This window comes from Pseudoliparis swirei, chromosome 24, assembly GCF_029220125.1.
Source record: "Pseudoliparis swirei isolate HS2019 ecotype Mariana Trench chromosome 24, NWPU_hadal_v1, whole genome shotgun sequence".
Classification (NCBI taxonomy): Eukaryota; Metazoa; Chordata; class Actinopteri; order Perciformes; family Liparidae; genus Pseudoliparis; species Pseudoliparis swirei.
The window spans coordinates 3,407,311-3,433,750 of record NC_079411.1 but is presented as its reverse complement, the minus strand read 5'-3'; the positions used below and the strand labels follow the sequence as shown (position 1 = coordinate 3,433,750).

Below are 26,440 nucleotides of genomic sequence, written 5' to 3'. Positions count from 1 at the left end.
GTGTCTGTGTCTGTGTGTGGGGGGGAGTGTGTGTGTGTGTGACAAATGGTTTTACCATGATACACATGATGCTTATATATTTATATATATTTATACGACTGCTGATGTGTTCCAGGACCTTGAACGTCTCCGTCAGCACTGATTTAAATATAGCTCACGCTGGTCCCTGATTGGTTCCTCGTGTGCAGCGTCGCTGCTGTTGGTTCTTCTGTTCTGCTGGAGACTAAATAAATAAACGTGTATTTGCCCTCACATACAAAATGTCCCCGTCGTCCTAGAACCTGACGGTCGGCGAGGTCAAAGGTCTGCTGGGCACCAACTTGGCCAATTTGAAGTCGTACCAGAACGAGCCGCTGGTGAAGACCTGGACCGGCAGGCAGACCCAGGTGGAGCTGGACACGCTGGGCATCGGGCTCACGGGAGGCCGGGTCGACCCGATAACCACCACCCCCAACTCCACCAACCCCAACTCCACCACCAACAACCCCAACCCCACCAACAGCCCCACCACCCCCAACCCTCCCAACCCTAACCCCACCACCTCCTCCACCACCAGCGGTGAGTACTGACAACGTTTATACATTTTTTAAAATTTTATTTCCAAGTCCAATTGGATCTTTTAACTGGCGAACGCCGACTCATCAAAGCCCGAGTCATGTGACCGCCTCCAGCCCCCGCCTCCGTCACTTTACGGTCTAACCACAACTTTCATTTCACTTAAAACTGTTGACTTCATTTTGCACTCAACGATAAAACCTTTAAAATGTCTTTGAAATGTTTGTTTTCTGCTGTGACGTCACTATTTAACCCCAGAATATTTATTGGGCCGCATTCAGGGTCAATTTGACTTTCTGTGACATCAGAAACATGTTTGCTGCTTGTGTTCGACACACGGAGGCTGGTTGTGTACATTAGACAAACAACAACAACAATCAACAGTCAACATGGTGCAAGATTTAAAACATTACATTTACAGTGGTATAAAATAAAGGTTCACAAACAGATAACAGTGAGAATATGACATATTAAGTATAACGAGGAATGTTCTGTGTGTTTGTGTGTGTGTCTGTTTCTGTGTGTTTGTGTGTGTGTCTGTTTGTGTGTGTTTCTGTGTGTGTCTGTTTATATGTGTCTATTTCTGTGTGTGTGTCTGTTTGTGTGTCTATTTCTGTGTGTGTCTGTTTGTGTGTGTCTGTTTCTGTGTGTCTGTTTCTGTGTGTCTGTTTATGTGTGTCTATTTCTGTTTGTGTGTGTGTCTGTTTTTGTGTGTCTGTTTCTGTGTCTATTTCTGTTTGTGTGTATGTCTGTTTGTGTGTGTCTATTTCTGTGTGTGTGTCTGTTTCTGTGTGTCTGTTTTTGTGTGTGTGTCACTGTGTGTGTGTTTTTGTGCGTCTCTGTTTCAGGTAACAATGGCTACCGAGCAGACGCTGGCTGCTCCTTCCTCGCGCTCCTCGCGCTGCTCGTCTCTTCTCTCCTGTAATCAAACACAAGGCTGATTATTGTAATACTTGTGATTCATATATCCATATACGTGAGGAGAAGATGCTGTGGAGCCACACGCATCCACATGTTGAACTAATGTGCAATAACAATCAGATGTAAATAAAGAAATAATTTATTCGTTGAATCCCTTTGAAAATATGTGTCGCTGAATAATAATTAATAAATTAATATTGTTCATCACTTGTCTGGTGTTTTAATATTCAAGGTTTAGAGGGAAAAAGTAGTCACACTTTTTATCAGTTAGGCCTGTTGTGTACATTTCTTTTTGCAATTTATGATAATTAAATAATAATTTGGACTATGAAATACCAGTAGATATGTAAAAATGCCCTGTGTAATTTATAATCATGTTTATTATCACATTTGACAAAGAAAAGCATTACTTTCTCACAGAAATTTGCTTTTTTGCTTTAAGAAAATTGCAGAATATCAAAATAGTTGCCAAGATTTTGTATTATTAATCAACTAATTATTAGAGCTTTAATATCAGCTTTGCATCTTCACACTTAGAACTACATCAGGCTTCTGAATACATGAGCAATAACACAATATATGAAGTGTTGGTTCTGTTCATCTTGACACAGTGGAGAAAAATAGATTGAAAGATTTTTTAATCAGTAAAAACAGGTGCAATCTTTCACATGTAAACAACTGCAGCATTTCATTCATAATACCTGAATAGAGTTACAAATAAATCATGTTAGTGACGAGGTTTCCTGTAAAAATAGATCAGTTGAACAAAAAGAACGACGTCCCTTAAAAAAACAAAGACATCTTTGCTGATGCAGCGCTCTCTAGGCTCACCTCCAGGTGGGTGAGCAGGTGCCACGTCTTCAGTATTAAATACGCTCTCGGCTTCATTAGTCGCCCTCAAACCGCTGCACGTCGATTCAGAAGCAAAGCACTCTGGGAAAAATCGTCTCTCAGCATGAGGCAGCGGAATATTGCTAAATATCGTTTATTGATCCCTTGGTGGCTGAGAGACATTTATTTCTAACGCCACGTTTACATGTCCTGATAGATTTCAGTATTTTGTACTTTTCCGCCACTCATCACTCCCAGTCAGGCGTCCACTTTCTCCCAAACAATATTTAAAAAAGGGAAACCATACGCCCACTTTCACAACCCCCCCACCTAAAAAAAATAATCAATGTGTTCTATCGTTCAACAAAGTGATAGAAAAAACAGAAAGCAGTGTTCATCTTTTCGGACGCATCGATCCATAATTAACATCCCCTTAAGACCCCCTGGTTGGAGACGCGTAACCGTGGTTACCACCCTGACTACAAAGATGTGAGAATCATAGTGTGATAAAGTAATTTGAAAAATTATATTCGGGTAAAGAGTAAATCGGCATCTTATACTGACACTTTTTAAATCGTAGTGCTTTGTGTTCCTAACGTTTTCGTCCCTCCCGCACGGCATTGTGGGATATTAAGTGTCCAAGATTATCATTAATGGCTATTGAAGGCTTAAATAAATAAATAAATCACATGGTGTTCTAGCGTAACAACATATTGTGTTAGAGGAGGCAACCTTTCCCTTTCAGAACAGAGAAAACTGAAATAGAATAAAAGCATTGTGAGTTATCTTCCATCCATCTTTAAACTTCATAACTCAATCCTCTGGTTTTTTGCTTTGAGGAACGGACTTTTAATCCGCCAAAGGAAAATAAAATGTATTATACTTATTTAATTTAAGCTTCCGTGAATCAAACGTCCTGCGGCATCACTCTTTTTAAAGGTAGCGGGCTTTTAATGTGAAAAACTTCAGGAAGTGTCACACCGATCAGCAGGAAGGCAAAGAAGAAGGAACTGGAATTAATTAAGAATAGAAAAACAACCTCAGATATAATGAAAAATGGAATTATGTGTTTATAAAATAAATAAAAAAAAGAGTGACGAGTACAACGCGACTGTCGGTGGGATCAGTGATGAGGAAAGGATCCGGCTGTTACCTCGTGAGCTACGAGGCGTTCAAAGACCCATCAAATGCTTGTTTTTCCTCTTTTTTGAGACTAATCATTTGAATTAACGCTGACTCGGGGCTGCAGATCATTTGACTCGAGTCGCGTCTTCACCCGTCGACAATTTTTTTTTTTTTGAATGCCCGGTTGGCTCTGACTTCCCACGCGAGTGTGTTCCTGTGAGCGGACGAGCCCAACGCCGTGACGGCACCTCGGGGTGCCGTCGTCTCCTTCCTCCTGACCTTTGACCTCTCAGCAGTCTTCAGGTTGTTTTTTTAATTTATTCGTCCAGATCACAGCTGACATTTCATCCTCCAGAGAAAAGCCGACGTCTTATCGCCTCTTGTGGTTTTACCTTCGGGCAAATCTCATAATCTTTCCTCATCCATGAGAGTCCTTCTTTCATTTCCTTGCCCACTTTTCTCCCTCGCTCTCGTGGTCAGGAGGCCATGTGGCTCCTTTTGGGTTGCGCCTCCTCCCTTTGCTCCTCCGGGGGCCCCGTGGCCTCCGTTGTGTCCTTCAGCGCCCTCAGCAGGACCCCGAGCAGCGTGTTCTCGCTCAGCGGGCCCCCGGCGTCGTCGGCCAGCTCCCGCAGCCGCGCCGCCGCCTCCCCGAGCCGTCGGCCCGCCTCCCGGTGGCGCTCTTCCACGCGCTGCCGCTCCCGCCGCGGCTCGGCGCTCCGGGCCTCCGAGCCGAGGGCGGCGAACGTCAGCCGCCGGTCGTCGCGCCACATCTGCTCCAGCTGCTGGGCGAGGCGCTCGCGGGCGCCGCGCAGCGCCTGGACCTCTCGCTGGAGCGCCAGGAACTCGGCGCCGGGTCCCGGAGCGTCGGCCTGGCCGGCGTGCTGCTCCGAGCCGGCGTGCCGCAGGATGAAGTGAAGCAGGTTGGGTAACGTGATGGGCAGGTCGGCGGGAAACTTCACACTCGAGTGTTTTCTTGAGGAGACGGAGAACAGAAGGAAATTCATACAGGTGGCGGAGACATGTTGTTTTAATGTGTATATTTAGTTGTTTTTGTGTGACAAAACCTTTATTGAGGTTGTTACTGTGTACTAGAGTTCAACTAACAATTCATCTGCCAAGTATGTTCTTGGTTAACTGCTTGTTTGCTCTATAAAATGTCCTGAAGCCCACGAAAATATTAAGAAAATCTGTATATCCTTGATTGTGGAAAGCCATATATATATATGAATAAAAATATATTATCCGTTTCGTTTGACTTAATCGTTTCTATCGAGTCCCAAATGTCCAGGTGTTACTGTAGAACACCATCTCCAGATGTTTGTGTTGCTCACCTGTATTTGGGGAACAGAAGAATAGCGGGAACGCGATCCACCATGAACTCCCAGGGAAGATCATTACGGGCGACATTCACCCTGCAGGAGAAAAATGTGGTAATATTATTAGATTTATTATTCATTAAAAGTTTAGACTGTTGAAACTGAAGTTAAAACTTCCCCAAAGAAAGAAGAAAACAATATATAACACATATATATACACACATAAATATAATATATATATATGTATAAAATAATATATATACACATTTTATTTGATTAAATTATATATAAATTTAAAAAATGATTATATATATATATACACACACACATATTAATATTTATTTTAAAAATGATATATATATATACACACATATATAATACATAGTACCGTCGCAATCCAAACATAAAAACAGACCTGGCCACAGTGATGGTGCTGTTTCCCTCTAATAATCTGGCCAGCTGGATGATGACGTGGTTGAGAACGGAGCAAAATCCACACCACTGAGTGTAGTAGAACAGCAGCACATCCTACAGGAGCACACACACACACACACTTATATTTCCCGGCACAGCTCGACTCGATACAGAATCATTCAAACTGGATGCAGAGTGAAAACGTTGAGTGAAAAACTAACGCTCACCTTTTGGAGGTCCATGACGGAGGGCAGGAAGGAGGAAGTGGTCAGTTCTGTGATGAGGAGGCGTGGACGAGAGCGCTGCTTGTTCTCCTCCTCTTCCCCTCCTCCTCCTCTCCGGTCTTCCTCTCCCACCAGGTGTCTCTGCAAGAGGCTGTACGGAGCGCTGAAGTTCCCGATGAAGGCCTCTTTAATAACAAATACAGACATGTTAGTGGACCAAGAGACAGAATGACATCATCATCACGCTGTCAAACATCACACTAAACATAGAACTGTGAAACCAAACGTGGTGGAGACGATCCCCTCACTAACATCTGTGTGTCCTCAGGCTGCAAAGGACCACGAAACCAAGACGAGCCACTGATATGCAGAATATGCAAAAGCTGCTGTTGGCCTCAGACGTCAGGGATTTGCATTTCTGTGCAAGGAATCTGTGACTCTAAAACAGACCCCACACACACACACACACACACACACACGCACGCACACACACACACACACACACACACACACACACACACACACACACACACACACACACACACACACACACATCTAAATTTGGAGTTTGGAAGAACTGATAGAAAAGCCCGTTGTGTTGTATGGGGGCCGTTCTGCTTAAGAAATACGACTGTATCCATTAAGATGAGTGGAAACCTGGAACAATGGATTTTAAATGCATCACTCTTGAACTAAAAACTATTGGATGCTATGAATCTGACATGTTGTGTCGATGCAACAGCCGAGGTCACATGACTCGTTTCATCGGCTCGAGGAGTATCGGGATCAGGGCGCACGTGGTTCTCGCATCTCGTCCCTCTTACGCCCTTCGGGCGAGGTCATTCGGCGTCTTACCCAGAGACTCGGTGAGCGTGGCCGCCGGGCTGCGGCGGAGCACGTAGTGAACCTCGTCCTCCAGGTTCACGATGGTGGCAAACGACCCGTCGCCTCGGGCGCCGCCGCCGTCCTGCCGAAGGGAAGCGGTCCCGTTGCCCGGCGCCCCGAGCCTCGCCGCCAGAGGCCAGTTCAGAGCCGCGTCCAGCACGTAAAACCTGAGCGTCCGGTTGGTCCGACACCGCAGCCCCGTGAGGCCGGAGGGCGGCGGCGTGGAGGACGGAGGCGGCGTGCGGGGAGCTGCCGGCTCCTCTTTGGCTTGCGAATGGTTGAGTGGAGGCGCCGCTTTCCCCCGGCAGCAGGCGCTGTACTGACTGAACGGGCTGTAGCCGGTCAGGAGGCTGCTGCAGCCCGACGCGTCGGAGGGCAGCCGGCGGAGGCAGCAGTGTCGGAGGAAAGGCCGCAGCGCGTCTCCGCCCTGAGCCGCCGAGGAGAAAGAGCAGCGGGAGGAGGAGGAGGAGGAGGAGGCGAGGCACATCTCGCACACGCTCGCACTGAACTCTGGGAGGAGGACGGACTGGCAGCACCGCGAGCGGGAGGAGGAAGAGGAGGAGGAAGAGGAGGAGGAGCTCGCGTCCGAGCCGGAGGGGGGAGCGCTGTCACAGGAATGGTAACGCACGGCGATGTCAGCAAACTGGAGGCCAAAAAGAAACAAACAAAAGTCATAAAGGCGTCTTAGTGCCTGACAGGAGGTAGATGATGAAGCGGGTGGGGGGAGCTCTCAGAGATGCCTCCCCATCTCAAAAAAAGATGGTTTGGTCCATCGTGTCAAATCTCCCCCCCCGCTCACCTGCTGCAGCACCGGGCTGGGTTTGGACTCGAGTGGGTCGTGCGGCAGGAACAGCAGCAGCGCCGGACCTTTGGTGAGCTCGCGCTCCAGGAGGCGGGACTTGGTCCCCGGCGGCTGCAGCCACTGGAGGACGGTCTCGCGGTGTTCGAACACCCAGCTGCAGATGGCCTCCGCTGTGAAGTTGCGTTCCCGTCGAGGGAAAACCTGACGGGGGGGGGGGGGGGAAAGGAGGCCGTAGCAAATCCATTAGTACACGTCCAAAACGACGATGACAACGTAGCCGGCGTCTGGAGTTCGCTCACCAAAGACGAGTTGAATCTTCGGTAGAGGTAAACCGCCTCGTCGTCTCGGAGCGAGATGGCCTCCGCCACCCGTTTGTTGGTCACGACCCCGAAACGCACAACGCCGCGGAAATCTGCACCGGAAACACAGAGAGGCCGTCACCACACGCTCCTCCTGATCCAGTTATTGTCAAAGAATATTGATTAATCTTTGCTTATTCAGGTTATATTTTGATATGTTAGAAGGGGTTTTTTTCTCATGATATTTTTAGTTAAATTCTTTGTGATTGTTGTTTGAATATAGTTAGTTGTGTGATTGGTTCACTGATTGGGTAACACTGGTTATATGGAGGTGTGGGTAGCTTCAGGACCAGCATGCACCGGGGTGGTGGCCGGTGGTTTTTTACCAGCACACGAAAGGCAGCGTCAACATTGTTTGTTCTTTTTGTTTGTTTAGTAAATAAATTATAAGAACAATGGATTACGGAAATGGACATTACTTTGATTTAGCTGAGAGAGAGACAGACAGATATAGACAAATAGAGAGAGAGAGATACAAAGAGAGAGAGATACAGAGAGAGAGAGAGAGAGAGAGAGAGATACAAAGAGAGAGAGAGATACAGAGAGAGAGAGAGAGAGAGACAGATATAGACAAATAGAGAGAGAGATACAAAGAGAGAGAGATACAGAGAGAGAGAGATACAAAGAGAGAGAGACAGATATAGACAAATAGAGAGAGAGACAAAGAGAGAGACACACAGAGAGAGAGAGATACAAAGAGAGAGATACAAAGAGAGAGAGAGACAGATATAGACAAATAGAGAGAGATATACAAAGAGAGAGAGAGAGAGAGAGAGAGATACAGAGAGAGACAAATAGAGAGAGAGCGAGAGAGAGACTAAAACCCACAGTGCGTCAGTGGCAATTAGATTTAAAGTTATATTGGACAAGCGGCCACTGCGGCTACCTTAAAAACGTTTTAACGGTTTTCCCCACACCCCGTCACGTCTGATCCCACGCACTTGAATCATTCACTAAAGTCAAAACAACAACCGTGTGATCTCGTCTCACCGCGTTTCAGGGCCTGCAGGGCGGAAGACAGATACGTGATGTAGCCCGGCGGCTGAGGGGAGGCGTCGAACTGGAAGAAGCCCACCACGCGCGGCTGGGAACGCACACAACGAAACCACCGGTTAGACTCCGCCGCTGGGACGGCGAGGGGAGCGTCCGCCCGCCGGACGGTACCTCGTGGTAGGAGAGGAACTCCTCCAGCGTGGCTCTCGACGGGAGGTACGTGAGCGGCGTGATGACTCGGAGGATGAAGCTCTCGACGTACGGCGCCACGACGGGACCCGTGTACTCGATCGGGCCGAACCTGCGGCGCAGAAACACAAAGAGGACCCGCGGCGAGGATCAGTGAGGACGTCGGGGCGTCGGTCGTTCACAAAAAACATTTACATTCAGGGGTACGGATTGTTTTTATGTATGTATGCGTCTTATGCGTGTGCATGTGTCTGTATATATATGTATCATTGTGTTCTGTTTTGTTTGTGCATGTGTATGTATATATATATTTTTATGTCTGACAATTTTGTATTATGTTAATATGTCTAAACGAATAAAAAAATGTAAGTGATAAAAAAAATAACATTATGGGGAAGAGGGAGCGGAGGCGTGATTTCACGGGTATTTGCTCCTTCTCCATCTTCTCCATCGTGGTGAATGTAATATATTTGGGGTATTTGAACTGCGAGGCTCCCCCACTGCATGTCGTCCTCTCGCTATACGAAAAAAGGCGCATAAAAAGAGTTTAAAAAAAGAAAAACAACTGGGAGCGACCAAGAGAGAGCGTCTAGCGTTGGGAACACGCTGTGCTGCCGTCTTTACGTCCATAAATAACAGAGTGAGCTCCAGCTACTATGAAGAAGATGCAGAGTAGCCCACACGCAGACATTAAACCAGGGGAAAGGATTAAAGGCGTCAAAGACAGCAAAACAATGCAATCAATTGTTAGAGAGTAAAAGCCCCGGTCCGAAAAAAGGTATTTTATACTAAAAACAGAGTTTTGGGGCTTTATTAGGAAGTCGAGACGAGAGAAAACAATGGGAAAAAACAAATAGAAAATGCCACTAGCCAAAAAACCAAGGAGCAGGACTTGCATAGCAACAGTCTGAAGCTAACTGGAGTTCATCAAACCGCAGCGATGCCCCCCACACAGTAACTGAGGCCAGAAGGTCAAAGTCACAGTCGTTCCGTTTTCCCCCCCATGACGCCTGAACGCCTCACCTCCTGTAAAACAGATGGATGGTCGGGTACTGATAGAAGTGGTTCTGCTTCCTGCATTTCCCGTGATTCCACCAGCAGTTAATGGCCACAAACTGCACCTGAGAGAGAGAGAGAGGGGGGAGAGAGAGACAGAGAGAGAGGGACAAAGGGAGAAACAAAGAGAGAGAGAGAGACGGACAGATATAGACAAAGAGAGAGAGAGAGAGATAAGAGACAAAGAGAGACACAGAAAGAGCGAGAGACAGAAAGAGAGGGAGAGAAACAGAGAGAGAGACGGAAAGATATAGACAAATAAATAGATAGAGAGAGACAGATAGACAAATAGAGAGAGAGAGAGAGAGACAGAGAGATAAGCGACAAAGAGAGAGACACAGAAAGAGTGAGAGCGAGAGACAGAGAGAGAGACGGACAGATATAGACAAATAAATAGATAGAGAGAGACAGATAGAGAGAGAGAGACAGAGAGAGAGAGAGAGAGAGAGAGTTAAACAAGTGTAACCATTGTGTGTTATAACTCAGACATTCATTTGCAAAATGACACGTCTACAAATGGCGCCCCATAAACCGCGTTGTGTAGCCGGGTGTTGTGTAGCCGGGTGTTGTGTAGCCGGGTGTTGTGTAGCCGGGTGTTGTGTACCCGGGTGTTGTGTAGCCGGGTGTTGTGTAGCCGGGTGTTGTGTACTCGTTGTGTAGCCGGGGGTTCTCCGTACCTGTTTGGCCAGTCTCGTCGCCACCTGCTGCACTTCCTGCCGCGCGGCCATCGAGTGAGCGCACCACGGCGCGTAGAAGAAGACGAGGGACACGTCCGCCACGCTCCGGAGACGCTCCACCTGGAGGCGACACGCTCGTCACTCACTCACCCGAGTCACGTCACGCGACTCCTTCGACATCCGACCGGTCGTCCGTGACTCTCACCTGGTCCAGCTGGCCCAGGTAGAGGTCCACCACCGGGGCCTCGGCAGAGAAGAACCGCACCGGCGGCCGAGCTGCTGCCACCACATCTTTAGCACGACTGCGGGAGGAAAATAAAGTGTGAAGATGTCGTCACAGGTGAAGTTACCATTCGCTTCAGATTTTAATCTCACAGGTGAGAAGATACGATAGAAGATGAGTGTGTGTCCTCCAGTGCTCCGATGGTTTATCAATTCATTGATTAGCAGGTCTAGAGGAAATTAATAGCCATAAATTATAAAAACTTTATTGGTTTTAATTTATCTCCATAGGAATTTTCTCGTTCGCTGCTTTTTATGGTTGGAAATTGTATCTATTTACATTTCGTAAAACGTTAATCGCACAAAACAAACAATGTGAAAAGATCACTTTGGATTCCGGGAACTTGTGACGGCGGATTTTCCCAATAAATTAGACTTTTTCTATATTTAAAGATCAGCTGAAGACACAAAAGGATTTTTCTGGGTAATATTATTCGTTGTTTTGTTCAGGAAAACTGTTCAAACCCAAAAGATAATTAGGATTATTTACATATTTAAAAAATAGCTAAACGTTTGATTTAAGAAGCTGGAACAAGAGGAAATGCGGCTGTTATTTTTAAACTAAAGTTTCATCTCCACAGAGTTTGGCTGGAAATACTTTTGTACTTCTACTTCAATAATATCACCATGAATGCTATTTTTAAAACTTGTAAATGAGTAAAACTACAATAATATTGTAGTCTTTACTTAAAATGAAAACACCGGATAAGAAGCAGGATGTGTATCTGAAATAAGCTGCACAGCTGGCTCCATCTGTGTTGTTTACTTCAGAGTTATGGTATCAATATCAACTTTGGTGTTATTTACAGACACACACACACACACATACACTTACACACACCTTATTGACATTAAGAAACTTAAGGAATGAGACACTCTCGGGTTTAACCGGATTAGTTGGTTAATGAATCCTCTTATCCTCTTCAGATCAGCTTCACAGCATAATTAAGACCCCAATTAGTTACAGGTGGCGCCATTATAATAAATAATAGCTCCTTTACGAGTTCCTGAAGCTACAACAACACTCAGGATGTTCCGTCACCAATGCCTCACGTCAGCCTGCTCTCACTAAACATTAAATAGATAAACAGAGTTCACTGTCACGTGAACAGAAGCCGTTCTCGTTTACCTGCACGTGAACCTGACGGCCAGTAAGAGCAGGACGCCGAGCACGATAGTCCCGCAGAGTAGACGAGGTCTCCGGGCCATCAGAAACAGCACCTGCCGGAGAGACTGCCGCACCCGGCGCAGCATTACAGGCGCTCGGCTCGCCGTCCCATTTATACGCCCCGGCCACGACTCAACGCGTCCATTTGCCTAACGAGGGGGGGTGGGGGGAGGCGGGGAAGGTTGGCTTCCACACGGGAGAGGGGGGGGCTGTGTGGGGGAGAGGACGGAGTTAACCCGGATTGGACCTGGGTCCCGGTGGTGCGTAAAAAGCATGCAAACAATTCAAACACGGTCAAACCAACCTTTCTTCCCCACGTAGACTTTTCACTTCCGCAACAAATGACGTCAGGGAGGGACCGCGAAAGGCCGCCGGGTGGTTGACGAACGCGCGCCGGCACGTTTAACGGTTCGACGAAAAACTAAAGACCTCGCTTATGTTAACGGGAGATTTGAGGGGGACTCGAGAATTGTAATCTTTTTATTTGTCCGCGGCAATCGCGTTTGTAGTTGATTGTTTGCGTTTCCGGTCTGTCGTGCTCTTTTTAGACGGTCCCTTGCGTTGTTCTGGCGGTTGGCCACTAGAGGGCGCTCGTTCTCCAGTTTTCGATCAATTAAACTTTATTTACACGGCGCCTCTCTTCCCTAAACCCGAAGACAACCATCCTTTTTATTTTCATTTAATTTATTCCGTTTGATTTATTCTGTTTTAGTTACTTCATCGGAAGCCTTGCTAAAAAATGTAGGTCTTTCAAGTTTAAAATAGATTGGCTTATACTACAAACCATGCTCCAATAATATCCTATAAGCCTTATACTTATAGGATACACAACCCTGTACCTGTGCACAAAGGACCTATGACAAGTAATAGTTTTATGGATTAATTTACCTAAAGCTAATTTAGGAAAAAATGTTGCATTGATCAGGTGCATTAATAATAGAAAAACAGGAGTGATATTTTAGATTTTTATTGTAATATTTAAAACTTGAATTTATTCTGTAAATTATTTCTGTTTGAATAATCATTTATCAGGTTGTTTTTGTCCCCCTTTATTATTCTGCTATGATGAAAATGTCCCCCCCTGTTCGGCATTTGTTCAATAATCATTATTTCAGATCATCTCATCTTCATAAACAAAATGATCTATTTATTATTTAAAATTGTCCATCAATTAAAACGTCATGAGAAGAAACAAATCCACAAAAAAGGAGTAACATTATTTTAAAATCTTTATTTCCCCCCCTTACTCATTATAGAACATCAACAAACCAAATCACAGTGTAGAACTTTTAAGTGCAAATGAACGTAAAAAACAAAAATAAAAAAACCTCATCAGCTCTTCCTACCCATCAAATGAAAACGGATACTGCGAACAAAAAGAATAAAAACACAACAACAAAAGTGCAACAAAATGTTTGTCGGCAGTAGCGGCGAATAAAATAAGCCGTTTCCACTTAAAAATCATTTTCAAAAATGAGATGCTGCTGGATTCCAAACGGATGCTTTCATTTAATCGCTCGTGGATCACATGCCGTGATACAAATAAATCATTCAACACTTTGTTTTGTGTGCATACAAAATTTAATTAAAATAAAAAATCTCGAAGCTACGAAGCTTTCAGTAAAGTCTCCGGCACCACCCCGTGTTTGAACATCGCTCTTCATTTGCGTAACTGCCCTTTTCGACCTTTTCCGCAACGTGGCTCCTGAATGCACCGCAGCGCTTTTTCGGTTTCTCCTTCGCTCGCTCGGCGACCGCCTCGTTTTCCGCCTGGCAACCGTCCAGGGAGAGAGACAAAGACTCGGAAGTGAGGACATTTTTTTTCTTCTTTTCTCACCCAGCAGTAAATGAGCCAAACTCGTGTCACGCGAGCGTACTGCTTTTAAAAAAACAACAACAAAAAACACTTCTCTTCGACAGCGACCGGATTCCTGGCGTTTTCATGATTTTGGGGCTCCGGCTGCGTGCGGTTTCTCTTTTTATTTTAGCGCGCCTGCGTCTCCGGGTGCATGAGCTGCTGCACCACCAGGTCTATGTTGATGATGGGGCTGAAGTACAGCGCCCAGTAGAAGAGGCAGTTGCACACGAACTGGGGCACGAAAGGCCACAGCAGGGCGAAGGCGAAGCCCTGAGACAGCATCTTCCACAGGTGGTTCCACAGGTGGTTCCACATCTGGCGCGGCAGAGACCTAGAGAAAGTGGACGATGACCGGTTAGTGCGCGTGGAAGCACCGACGACCCGGAACCTCCCCGAACGATACGCCGTGAAGTCGTCGTTGGCTGTCAGACGTGTGTGTGTGTACCTGATGGTGGCTCTGGTCCAGAGGCTCCACAGGGCGCAGCCCTCCAGCACCGACAGCAGCATGGCGTTGACGATGATGAAGCGGGACGTCCAGTAGTGAACGGCCAGCCAGTCCCACGCGAACTCCGCTATCAGCTGGTAGGGAAGCAGCAGGTACTTCACCAGAAACTCCGCCCACTGGCGCCAACTGGGCTCCAGCTGACCGACGGCGGCGGCGGGGGGGAGTGACACACAAACAATTATCACGGGCAAAGTTAGAATATTTCAAGCGGTGCAGAATATTTTCATGCAAACTTCAGATGTTACATTAATGCACGATGCCCATTTAGAGATCGGCCGAATATTCTAATGTTGTTTATTTTTCTGTGTGTGTTTCATGGGGAAACAGTTTTGCCTCCATCATAAAATCCCAACTGTTAAGAGGCTCAAGACCAACCCGGAAAACATGAGGGTGCATTCAGTTTGTACGGTCAAACATTCTCCAAAGAAATATGCAATATAGAATAATAAGAGCCATGTTGATCTTATGTATTTGATGAAACTCTATTTTCCTCTCTAGGTCACTTGGTTTGATTGGACTACACGCACACACACACTAAACTGACTGCCTTAATGCCTTTTGCGTCCTCAAATCAGTTTCTTTCTTTCTAAAAATATTTTTAAAATACACGCAAGTTCTCGAGAGGTCACCTGTGCGCTGAGGCAGCCGCTCTCCATGGACTGGCCGATGTGCGCGATGGCCGGGCAGCTGGTGTGCAGGAAGGGCAGGAAGGTTTCCGAGTAGTCGAACAGATACAAGTAGAAGAGCGTGAGGCGAGGCGTGCGCTTCAGGGCGTACAGCAGGAACAGGGCCTTCCCGGCGTTGGTGACCTGGTCGAAGGGCGAGAGGAGGATAGAGTGTGTCTGTTGTTTGTGTCGGAGACACAACAAACAACATCTGATCTATAGCGAATTTCCTTCAAAAGGAAGGGACTCGGGGTATAACACTGACGCAAAGGTCCTAAACTATAAAAGATATTTTCCATCAGGTAGCATCACTTCTAATACACAGGCTTCATACACGTGTTGAACAATGGATTCCCAGGACTTTAAAACAAATTTCAATGACCGAACATTTTGTGAAATCTCGGGCGTAGACATGAAAAAGTGAGAAAGTGTTGTTTAAAATTTAAAAAAAGTAGTTTAAATTTAAAACTAACAATGAGAATTCAAAAGCATACAGTATATACCGCATAAATGCACTTATGAATATAACAAATTTACATGACTTTTCAAAAACTTTTGGGGATTTTCTTTTTTTAAAGGGCTTTAAAAAAAAAGATGACTTTTCCAGGTTTTCCATGACTGTATGAACCCTGTATAGAACATTTCCTTAACCCTTGTGTTGCCTTAGGGTCATTTTGACCCGAATCAATATTACACCCTCCCCCCGCTTTAGGATTAATTTGACCCCATTCAATGTTTAATGTCGGTGTTCTTTCGGTAGTCAACAAACAAACATAAAGTGCCTCACACTTAAACTTGGAAAACAATATTAATTCTAATAATTTTCTGGAGGTTTTAATTGCTGGCGTCAAATTGAACCCAAAGGGTAAAATATGTTAGGAAATATAAAGGTAACAGGAGGGTGAAACATTGAATCGGGTCAAAATGACCCAAAGGCGGGGGGAGGGTGTAATATTGATTCGGGTCAAAATGACCCTAAGGCAACACAAGGGTTAAAAGGAAGGGACTGGGCGTATAACACTGAACTGAACCATCACTTCTTCGCGGTGGAGCAGAAAACACCCCTCACCTTGTATTCCCAGAGGTTCTGCGGAGGTTTGACCCCGAGGATTTTAACTCGGTCCAGTTCTGCCAGAACGGCCCGCCGGTGAGCCGGATTCTCGATGTTGTAGGGAGGATTCAACAGCTCCTCGTCCCCCAGCATCAACAGCAGCCTAGAGCAGAGACGTCAGAGTTCACAGCTCTATTTGTCAGGGTTGTCCGGGGAATAGTCTGCGACCTCTTACCTGCCGTTGACGTTCTCCTGCTGGAAGGGCCCCCTGTAAAGCTGGGCCCAGGGCCCCAGGTGCTCCAGCCAGGACACGACTTCCTCCGGCTCCCAGTGAGACACCGGCTTGCTGATCAGCAGGTCGTGGGGCTCCACCGCGCCGCTGCTCCAGTAGAACACCAGCACCAGCACCTGGTGCACCGAGAAGGTCCAGTAAACACACTAATTATATATATATATATGTGTATATATATGTGTATATATATATACACATATATATACACACATATATATACAGGACTGTCTCAGAAAATTAGAATATTGTGATGAAGTTCTTTATTTTCTGTAATGCAATTAAAAAAACAAAAATTTTATGCATTCTGGATTCATTACAAATCAACTGAAATATTGCAAGCCTTTTATTCTTTTAATATTGCTGATTATGGCTTACAGCTTAAGAAAACTCAAATATCCTATCTCTACATATTAGAATATCATGAAAAAGTATACTAGTAGGGTATTAAACAAATCACTTGAATTGTCTAATTAACTCGAAACACCTGCAAGGGTTTCCTGAGCCTTGACAAACACTCAGCTGTTATAAATATTTTTTTTACTTGGTCTGAGGAAATATTAAAATTTTATGAGATAGGATTTTAGAGTTTTCTTAAGCTGTAAGCCATAATCAGCAATATTAAAAGAATAAAAGGCTTGCAATATTTCAGTTGATTTGTAATGAATCCAGAATGCATGACATTTTTGTTTTTTTAATTGCATTACAGAAAATAAAGAACTTTATCACAATATTCTAATTTTCTGAGACAGTCCTGTATATATATATGTGTGTATTATATATATATATATACATATACACACACATATATATATATATATATATGATTGTTGTCGCCGCCGTGACATTTCCAGTCGTTAAGCCGAGTGTCCAGTTTGCGCCACGATAGCTTACGGTTTAAAAATAGCAACTGTAACTCGGGGCAAATATTACGTGACGCGTCTTGGCATGAATGAAGCTGGTGTGATCATACCAATAACAGAAGGACCGGTGGGCATACAGAGTCACACTGGCCTCCCGTAAAGCTCAATGTCCACTTGAAATGATCGTACCCGGGTCATTACTTCACACATCGATTACCTAATGCTCAAACTGTCCAAATATCAGTTTTCAGGGCGTGATTTATTTTCCAGTCGAGTGAACGGAAGCTAAGAATGTCAAAAGTCACACACACAAAAAAACTGCCACATGGACAAAATAAACATGATCTGTCGACATGATGTGAACGCTGACCTCATCGCCCAGCAATGTGGTAACTTTTAAATAATCTCAAAACACGGCCGTTTGATTATTTAGAAGAGAATGGACAGTCCATGTTGAAGTAGAGCTGCACCGATGGCTGATTTCCAAAAGTATTATTTATTATTTTTTAGCTGTTCTTTCATTGAAAATGGAAATTAAAAAAGTTTGTTGATAATAAAAACAGACTATTTAATTTTTTTAATACATTTTATTTTTCAAAACTGCACCCAGTTACAGGACCTTCTCAATCTCACTCAAACTAATCTCAAAATAAACAAAATCCAACTGAAGATGAATTATTAGTGCCATTTTAAAAATCTTTTTGTGGCGTGGACTCTGCCGTCTGTGGCGCTTTAAATCGGGACGCAAGACCATCGTGCGACGCGGAAAATCGGACATACGAGACGGATAATTTCAACCCATCGCCGGTCAATCGGTGCGTCCCTCTTTTCTTTCTTTATGAACCCCGTTGTGTACTCACAGCCACGCACGAGAGCGCCGTCAGGACTCCAGAGAAGAAGAAGCCGGCTCCTTTGTGCTGGTTCGTCCTGGACCGGCCCAAGTTGTCCCCGTACCTAAAACACATGAAGATATTCAAGAAGAAAAAGGCAGCTTTTTTTCCATATCAAATACAAGTGAACAGATCGGACACGAGGCAACTTCACGGGGATAAGAATTGCATTGTGGGTAATGTGTGCACCAGGTTTTGACAAGGAAGAAGGATGCATAGAATGTTAAAAGAAAGACTCCATCTTTTATTACCTTCGCATTGAAAATGCGGAAGGTTATGTTTTGATCGCCATGTATATATTTATTTATTCATTTGTATGCGTGTTATTCGCATAACTCAAAGTATTAAACCGAATCGCATGAAATTTGGTGGGATGATTGGTTATTATCCGGGGACCATTTGATTCGATTTTGGGATCAATCGGGTCAAAGATCAAGGTCATGAAAAGGTCAAAATCTTCTTTTTTACCATAGCACGGTCAATTTTTATCCAATTGGCATGCAACTAATGCCAAAATGTTCATAATACAATGCCCAATCTTGTGATATGCGAAGGTATGCGCTCTACCGAGTGCCCATTCTAGTTCGTCTATACTTCCCGTTGATGGCGTGCTCTTCTCAGAGTATACAACGCTTCACACCAAAACAACAACAACAACGCATCGTATCGTACGTTACACCGTACTTACCTCTGGAAGGCCAGCAAGCTGCGGGAGATGTTGGGGTTGGCCTGGATCTCGGCTCTCCTCCGCTGGACCACCTCACTGAACAACTTGTCGGTTGCATCCCTAGAGAGGAGAGAGCGGAACATTTCACGAGTGAAGGAGAAGGAGACGAAAGTCAAAGTTGGTTTTGTTTTTTTCTTTGAGCATCGACCGAGCGAGTTCCTGCTATTTAAACTCTTAAACATCTGGAAAATGTAATAACTTACTTACTAGACAAGTGAAAACACAATAATAAGAATAAAGTCTTTTCCAATAATGTCCGCTGCAGTGAACAAATGTAATCCCAATGCGTCGCGTTACTTCTCCATATTCAAATCTAATCATTGTAAATCTCTTCACTTCCCAAATTTGTGTCCAAGTTTGCTTCCTCCAACTTATTAAAGTTGAAAAGAAAATGGTTTTGAATACATTGAAATGTTTATACAAACTGATTGAAGTAGCCGTGAGCGATCAATCCCAACACCAGAGCATACTTCCATAGTGATCTGTTCCTTTTTACTCTCTCAATTCCTGACCAACGATCGTTTTAAGAACGTGACTTTTGTTCCCAAAAGTCGTCGACTTGTTTGGGAATCGTGTGAAAGTGAAACGATGCTGGACTGGGCAAACAGACCGCTTGATAAACAAGAGATGAAAGTAATGCGGCGCGTACATTGTACCGTCTCGCGAATCACTCGTCATTGATTAGGCAGACGAGACAACTCCAGCATCCAGTCTATGGGAGAAAAACTCAATTCATCCTCAACTGCTGGGTGGAGTTGGTGAGTAGAGTGACGACCGGTTGGGGAGGAGGCAGAGACACACGTCTGCACCACTGGAGATAAATCATAGCTCGGAACTATAGATCTGCAGAAGTTGTATTTGGAGAGTTGTGTAACGGCTGCTTGTGTTTAAACCTTAATTGGCTTCGATGTTCCATACATAAAAAATGGGTTTATATTCCCTTAACCCTCCTGTTACCTTTAGGGTCAATTTGAACCCATTCAATGTTTAATGTCGGTGTTCTTTGGGGTCAATTTGACCCCAGGCTGTTTTTCACTGTGTCAAACATATAAGAAATATAAACTTTTTAATATATTTAAAGGGCTATTTAGGTAGTCAACAAACAAACATAAAGTACCTCACATTTAAACTTGGAAAACAATATTAATTCTAATAATTTTCTGAAGGTTTTAATTACTGGGGTCAAATTGACCCCGAGGGTAAAATATGTTAGTAAATGTGAAGGTAACAGGAGGGTTAAGTAAAGCACTGTTTTAGTACTTGGGTCGGCAATAGTATCACAAAACTAAGGGTAAAAGTACAAGAAGAACACCTGTATGACTGACACACACACACACACAGACACACAGTAGAAGTTGACAATAGATCTCAGTTCTCTACTGAACGTGAGAGAAGTGTAAATACTCATTCCCTGATGTGACGTGGCGATGAAAGGCATACCTCAGCAATATGTTGATTTTAGGAAAGCCTTCCCACTTCTCGCGGCACTCTGGGCACTCGTTCTTGCGAGAGGACTCCCACCACAGAGCCAGACAGTGGCGGCAGAAGTTATGGCCGCAGGTCAAGGTGGTGGGGTTCACCAGGATGTCGTAGCAGCAGTGGCACGTGAACTCGTGTTCTGAGATGTCGGCGGTGGAGGGCGGAGGCGGAGGCGAGTCAGAGAGGAGAGGGGGGTCGTCCGTCGAGGCCTCCGGACCGCCGTTGGATGAATTCCACTCCATCTGGTACAACATATCCAAGTCTGAAGAGCAACAAGGTCATAAATGAAGGAAGTGATTTTTACAGTCTCTCAAAGCTTCTCGGATACAACCGCCTCATTGATGAATGGGCTAATTGTTCCGGCACGGACATTTCTTCACCCCTTTACTCCACAAATATAGTGTAACTTTAAATTAATGCAGACTTGTTTCCTGTGATGGATTTGACAACTCCAGCGAGTTTCAAGAGTATGTTTATGATTTTAATACCGTAGGGGAATTAATAGAAATCAACAGGCGCCTGTGAATCCTTCGAACATGCCTAGCATTTAAGTTTTCATTGGGTTCATGTGAGAATTACAGCATTTAATGGCTCGATTTGTTGCATAATACATCGTATTTCCTTAGCTCAGTTACACATACATTATTTCGCAATTTCAAACATTGTTACAAAATGGATTGCAACATACCTAAAAGTATGCGATCATAATTAAATAAATAAATTAACAGTTTGATGTGATAATGGAGAAAATACCTAGAAGAAGCCAACTACCACAAGCATTATTAATATACTAATGGAAAGGTTTGGAACAGACCAAAGGCTCAATAGAGATAAATAATAAAAAAACATATAGTCAATACATTAGAATTCTACCTACAAACATGTATATATTTTTTGGAAACAAGCTCTTTTGCTTGAGAACATGTATCCAATGTAAAAATGAAAAAAGTAGGAAACGTGAAATATTTTTGTTGTCGTATTAATTAAAAACAAAAGAGTTGCTCACAGTCAATTTTTATAAACGTGTAGGTTAAGTATGTAGTTATAGTTAAAATAACTCGGAATTTAATCTGTCAAGTGAACGCAACGGAGTAAAAAGCACAACAATAAAACAAAAGAGAGACGTCGAAAGTAACGTAATCTTGAAATTATACTCACAAAAGTTACAGGTACTTGAATAAATCCTCCTGTCCTGGATGTTAGAGTTACCTCCACTCTGTAACGAGGGTAGTTAACTAGCTCGTCGTTAGCTGCTTATTAGCTAGCGTTAGGTGACGACACGTAGCATCGCTGCTCTGTGGACCTTAAGAACAGCTAGCCGACACACCAACGGCTGTACAGCTGACAGAGGTTAGCCAGTTAACTAATAAACCAGAGAAGAAGAGCTAATGTTAGCATAACAATTAACGTGAGGAAGGTTTAGCTTGCTGGTTGACGACAGTAGTACTCTACCTCAGGAACGGGCTTCTCTGGAGGGCAACATGACGTCACTGGTGAAAAATAACACGTCAATTAACCTCGAATCAAACCGTCCGTGGAGAAAATAATAAATATTCCGCTAGGAGAAGCTGTCGCCATGGCTTCGACTGCGCGCGCTCCCGTGGAAAAGCCCTCCTCCTTACGCAGAACGTTCGCGCGCACGTACGCGCGTCCCCCCACCACTGGTTCTTTTTTTGGGTCACGTGGGCTCACCTGACCGTCGCCCGCCGCTGGAGCGCGGAGACGCGGCGGTGTCGTAAAGCCAGCTGGCTTTCAGCCATGTGGCTTCGGTTCAAAGGTCAGATCAGATTACGTGTCACTGAATCTCAGATTCCGGGTCGTGAGGTATTCGCTATTTTTGATCACGATAATAACAAAACAGTAACCTATTAACTGACACGTTGGCCCTGCGGGTACAGGAGGGGCCGCAGTGGAGGGAAGTAACTAAGTATATTCACTCAAGCGATGTACTTAAGTACACATTTACCTATTTATTTTTATATGTTTGTACATTACTGCTACTTTATTCTTCTACTCCACTACGATTCACAGCGGAATATTGCACTTTTTAATTTCACATTGTATTTACTTTTCAGATAGATAAATAGATAGATAGATAGATAGATAGAAAGATCCATAAATAGATAGATAGATAGATGAATAGATAGATAGATAGATAGATAGATAAATAGATAGATAGATAAATAAATATATATATATATATATATATATATATATATATAGATAGATAGATAGATAAATAAATAGATAGATAGATAGATCGATAGATAGATGGATAGATAGATAAAGATACTTTATTGATCCCACAAGGGGACCTATTTTCACTGCAGCAGTGATTTATAAATCCAAGTAAAGCAATATTAAATATAAAAATGCACAATAAATACAAAACAAATATAATAATATTAAATTAACTAAAGAGTAAAAAGTAGAACATTTGCATCTAGAGTAGATCTTAGAAGTAGGCTATAAAACTGCATTAAATAGAAACACTCAAGTAAAGCGCATGCACTTGAAATATGCATCCTACTTTAGTACAATACTGAAGTAAAAGTACGTGGTCAGGTTCCAACACTTGGGCTGTGTCTACTACCGCGCACTTGAGCACTTCGAGCACTGACTTTCAGTGCTCGAAGTGCGCCACACTGACAAAACCAGCAAAATGCAGTGCACTGAAAGTACCCGGATGGTGCACTGCAAACGGGCCAAAAATGTAGTGTAAAACGATGGACACTACTCGCACTAAGCGGCCGCCATCTTGGCGACGTAGCGGAAGAGGAGGAGCCCTTTCGCCAGCTTTTCATTTTATTTCTAAAACAATGGCGGACAGCACAAGCGGTAGACCACGAAGCTACAGACCGTAAATGTAAGTATCAGCGGTAGTTACACATTGTACTGGTATTACAATGTACTACTAACATGCCATTCTCAGATTAGTGATCATACCTAGGTAGCATTAGATGCCATTGGATCTGCATGGCAGTTATGATAAGCTAGCTGGGTAATCCACCACCCGGCCAGTCCGACGAAGGTGCACTTTTATCGGACACTTTTCGCTTGACGAGCGGGGGCAGGTCGGCTCCAGGCGCTTGCTCCAGCGGCAAGTCCGACGACAGATAGCTATGTCAGTCATCGGACAGTGTTAAACAACGGCTGTTCTGTTAAACAATCGAAATAGCAATTTTAATAATGGATTAACAATGGATATGCTCAGTTTAATAACGGGTTAACATGACACCGCGAACGTTTGCCCACACGCCGCCCGATAATTAATACCGTTACGATAGCTATCTAAGCTTATCCTTCTAGAAATAATTGTAGCTTTCAATCATCGTTGTGTGTTGTTTTTTAAATGTCGTGTATGTATTAATTTTAATGTAATCGTGGTCTGGGACAGAGCACTGAATGGCTATCCTCTTTCTGTTTCCTGCCCCAGAGACGTTTCCTGGAGGTGCTGGTGCTGGTCCTCTGCTGCCCTCCCGACATCTGCATCTGGCTCCAATGACCTCTGGCACCTCACATCCACCTCCAGGGCCTTTAAGAAGATGGACCGCCATCGCGTCTTCAGTATCGAAGGACCTCTCCACAACACACCTCGCCTTTGACAGGCAGCAGTTGTAGCTTGAGGTGGACAGGCTGCCTGAAGGGGTCATGAGGCAGATGGGTTGGGACAGGCAGGGGAGCCACCATCCCCAAGGATACAGTATCCTGGTGGAGGGGATGACTGCTCATAGAAGATGGGGCTGTTATTCAGGACCCTGGCATCATGCTCTGAGCCCGGGGCCTGTCGAAGGCCCTGGCCACCACCCGATAGGAGGTGGCGCTGGCAAGCCAAAAATAAAAACTAGACAGGAGATCTCGGGCCCCAACCGTGGTCAGTCAGTGCCCAGCACAGCCATGAGGGCGTTGAATGACTCTCGGTGAGCCTGAAGTCCACCCTCATGTCACTGTGGCCATCACAATACAACGCCAGCAGTGGCATTGCAGCATTGATACGGCAGCGCCGCCTGGGACTGGGTGGCTGCTGTAGAGTGTGTGGGGAGGGGAAGATTATATTAATATGTAAGTCATTTTATCAATAAAATGTTGTCATTGAGGTTTTGTAGTCTTTTATTGCGTTTTCTGATTTATATTAGAATTGATGCATGTTTGTAACAATAATTAATATGCCTGTGTGTTCAATTGCTAATTGATTCCTGTATCAGGGTAAACTTCACTACAACAGAGATGTGTATAAAAGTACAGTCAGTCAAAGTAGGCCTATTACTGTGTGAATTCACCCAGATGATGCCTATCATTTCAGTGGATAATTCTTAAAACTAATTGGAATCTAGGGACAAACATGTACAGAGTTGTCATGTTTTATTTCCATATGGTGTGTATGTGGATTGCAAAGAAGAAGGCTACTTCTGACAAAGATAATTGAGAATTTAGCATACCTAGCGAGGAGAATTTAATTGCAACTACTACATGAAGCTATGCTGTGAAGGTAAGGCAAAATCACAATTAAATTTACATATACCATCTCGACTTCAGCCAGAAGGCGGAGGCTACTGCCGCGATTGTGGAGGTATCGCAGTTTCCACAGATGATGCTGTCTCCCAGGTACTGCACACCACACTCTCTCATCTGGACAGCCAGAAGGGGGGCTATGTGAGACTGCTGTTCATTGATTATAGTTCAGCTTTCAACACCATAGTCCCCTCCAGACTGGCCGGCAAGCTGATTGAGCTGGGACTGAACACCCCCCTTTGTGCTTGGATCCTGGACTTCCTGACCGCCAGGCCACAGGTGGTCAGGGTGGGCAGACACACCTCCAAATCCCTCACCCTGAACACAGGATCCCCAGGGTTGCGTCCTCAGCCCACTGTACTCCCTGTACACACATGACTGTGTGGCCAGGTTCAGCTCAACACCATCATCAAGTTTGCGGATGACACAGTGGTGGTGGGCCTGATCTCCGACAACGACGAGAAGGCCTACCTGGAGGAAGTTGCTGATCTGTCACTCTGGTGCCAGGACAACAGCCTCATCATGAATGTCACCAAAACTAAGGAGCTGATTGTGGACTTTAGGAGGGTACAACAACAGAGGACGTACTCACCACTGGGGATTAACGGGACTACTGTGGAGAGGGTGTATAAATACCTGGGAGTCCACATCACCGAGGATCTGACATGGTCAACAAACACAGACACTCTGGTGAGAAAGGCAAGGCAGCGCCTCTACCACCTCAGGCAGCTGAGGAAATTTAAAGTTTCCCAGAGGATCCTTCAGTCCTTCTACTCTGGAGCTGTAGAGAGCGTCCTGACAGGAAGCATCACAGCCTGGTTTGGCAACTGCTCCGCTCAGGACAGGAAGGCTCTGCAGAGAGTAGTGCGTTCGGCTGAGCGCACTATTGGAACTACACTCCCACCCTGCAGGACTTGTACACCAGGAGGTGCAGAACCAGAGCCGGCAGGATCATGAAGGATCCTCACCACCCCAACAACAGACTGTTTCAGCTGCTGCGGTCAGGCAGGCGCCTCCGTAGTCACGCTGCAAGAACAGAGAGACTGAGACGGAGTTTCTTTCCTCAGGCCATCAGGACTGTGAACTCCGACCTCACCAGGACCCCACATAGACCCACACAACTGCCCCTCTTAGGCACACACACACACACACACACACACACACACACACACACACACACACACACACACACACTTACTGTAAATATTGTGTTGTTTTTTATTGTAAATAGTGTGTACTTGTTGCCCTTGCACATTCCTGCTGAGCATTGCCACTTTCATTTCACTGCACACCCTGTGTGTGTATGTGACAAATAAAACATCTTGAATCTTGAGATCTTGAATCTTGAAAGGGGTAAACAAGGGACAACAAGAGGGCAAGAAGTGCATTCATGTTGTCAGTTTAAGGGTTAGGGTATCGCAAGCAGATTTGCATACGTCACTCCCGGCTTAATTTCGCGGGTGCCGTGAACAGATTTGCGTCCGTCACTTCCGCCAAGTGGTTAACGGTTAAGTGTTCCATTTGAGACAGCACTTCATCAGCGACGCAGTGTACTTCGTTAAGTGCGCGGTAGTAGACACAGCCTTGTACTTTTGCTCTTTTACCAGTCTGTGTGGTAGAATGACGACGGTCGGCGTCTACGTGACGTTCCCTGCACTGTCCGCTAGGTGGTGCTGTGGTGCCCGACCTGCCGCCACAGATGGGAACCGCTGCCAAAAAAGAAATAGGGGGCCAGAGAAGAAACACCAAAACACACACACCAACAAAAAAAAGACCAGAAGAAGAAGTGGTGGCGCAACGAGCT

General features: G+C 44.9%; 3 protein-coding genes across 5 annotated transcripts in view; 1 reads left to right on the top strand and 2 right to left on the bottom strand.

Moving 5' to 3' along the window:
- LOC130190595 (uncharacterized) overlaps positions 1-1,680 on the top strand; it is a 33,891-nt gene extending 32,211 nt beyond the window's left edge. The window contains exons 64-65 of the mRNA XM_056410095.1: positions 279-558; positions 1,404-1,680. Of these exons, the coding sequence (XP_056266070.1) occupies positions 279-558; positions 1,404-1,480 (357 nt within the window). The 3' untranslated portion in view covers positions 1,481-1,680. The remainder of the gene's footprint in view (positions 1-278; positions 559-1,403) is intronic.
- Positions 1,681-2,097: 417 nt separating this feature from the next.
- On the bottom strand, positions 2,098-12,103 carry txndc11 (thioredoxin domain containing 11). The gene is made up of 13 exons (XM_056410018.1): positions 11,759-12,103; positions 10,553-10,649; positions 10,348-10,467; positions 9,638-9,735; positions 8,597-8,726; positions 8,423-8,516; positions 7,373-7,485; positions 7,071-7,274; positions 6,242-6,914; positions 5,390-5,571; positions 5,164-5,276; positions 4,764-4,844; positions 2,098-4,404 (listed from the first exon to the last, which is right to left on the bottom strand). Exons 1-13 carry the CDS (start codon positions 11,881-11,883, stop codon positions 3,909-3,911), a joined length of 2,526 nt encoding a protein of 841 aa, XP_056265993.1. The 5' UTR covers positions 11,884-12,103; the 3' UTR covers positions 2,098-3,908.
- A 905-nt stretch (positions 12,104-13,008) lies between these two features.
- On the bottom strand, positions 13,009-26,328 carry LOC130189626 (bifunctional apoptosis regulator-like). 3 transcript variants are annotated; one of them, XM_056408518.1, is made up of 11 exons: positions 26,241-26,328; positions 21,577-21,614; positions 21,283-21,487; positions 20,086-20,386; positions 18,607-18,705; positions 17,889-17,982; positions 16,112-16,284; positions 15,895-16,039; positions 14,790-14,969; positions 14,101-14,297; positions 13,009-13,986 (listed from the first exon to the last, which is right to left on the bottom strand). In XM_056408518.1, the coding sequence occupies exons 4-11, from the start codon at positions 20,376-20,378 to the stop codon at positions 13,782-13,784; spliced, it is 1,386 nt and encodes a 461-aa protein (XP_056264493.1). In that variant the 5' UTR covers positions 20,379-20,386; positions 21,283-21,487; positions 21,577-21,614; positions 26,241-26,328; the 3' UTR covers positions 13,009-13,781. The 3 variants fall into 3 exon arrangements, with proteins under 3 accessions (XP_056264493.1, XP_056264492.1, XP_056264491.1); XM_056408517.1 differs by having other exon boundaries at positions 21,283-21,614; XM_056408516.1 differs by lacking the exon at positions 26,241-26,328 and having other exon boundaries at positions 21,577-21,826.
- Between the last annotated feature and the right edge of the window lie 112 nt (positions 26,329-26,440).

What these genes read in the sequence shown, in the direction of transcription:
- txndc11 (XM_056410018.1), bottom strand. Translation starts at nt 11,883, where the DNA reads ATGCTGCGCCGGGTGCGGCAGTCTCTCCGGCAGGTGCTGTTTCTGATG. An exon ending in ATCCATCTGTTTTACAGGAG is followed by an intron (nt 8,727 to 9,637) that starts GTGAGGCGTTCA and finishes TCTGCGCCGCAG; the next exon opens with GTTCGGCCCGATCGAGTACA. An exon ending in CCTGCAGGCCCTGAAACGCG is followed by an intron (nt 7,486 to 8,422) that starts GTGAGACGAGAT and finishes TTTCCGGTGCAG; the next exon opens with ATTTCCGCGGCGTTGTGCGT.
- LOC130189626 (XM_056408517.1), bottom strand. Translation starts at nt 20,378, where the DNA reads ATGTTGTACCAGATGGAGTGGAATTCATCCAACGGCGGTCCGGAGGCC. An exon ending in AAAATCAACATATTGCTGAG is followed by an intron (nt 18,706 to 20,085) that starts GTATGCCTTTCA and finishes TCTCCTCTCTAG; the next exon opens with GGATGCAACCGACAAGTTGT. An exon ending in AGAACCTCTGGGAATACAAG is followed by an intron (nt 14,970 to 15,894) that starts GTGAGGGGTGTT and finishes CCCTTCGACCAG; the next exon opens with GTCACCAACGCCGGGAAGGC.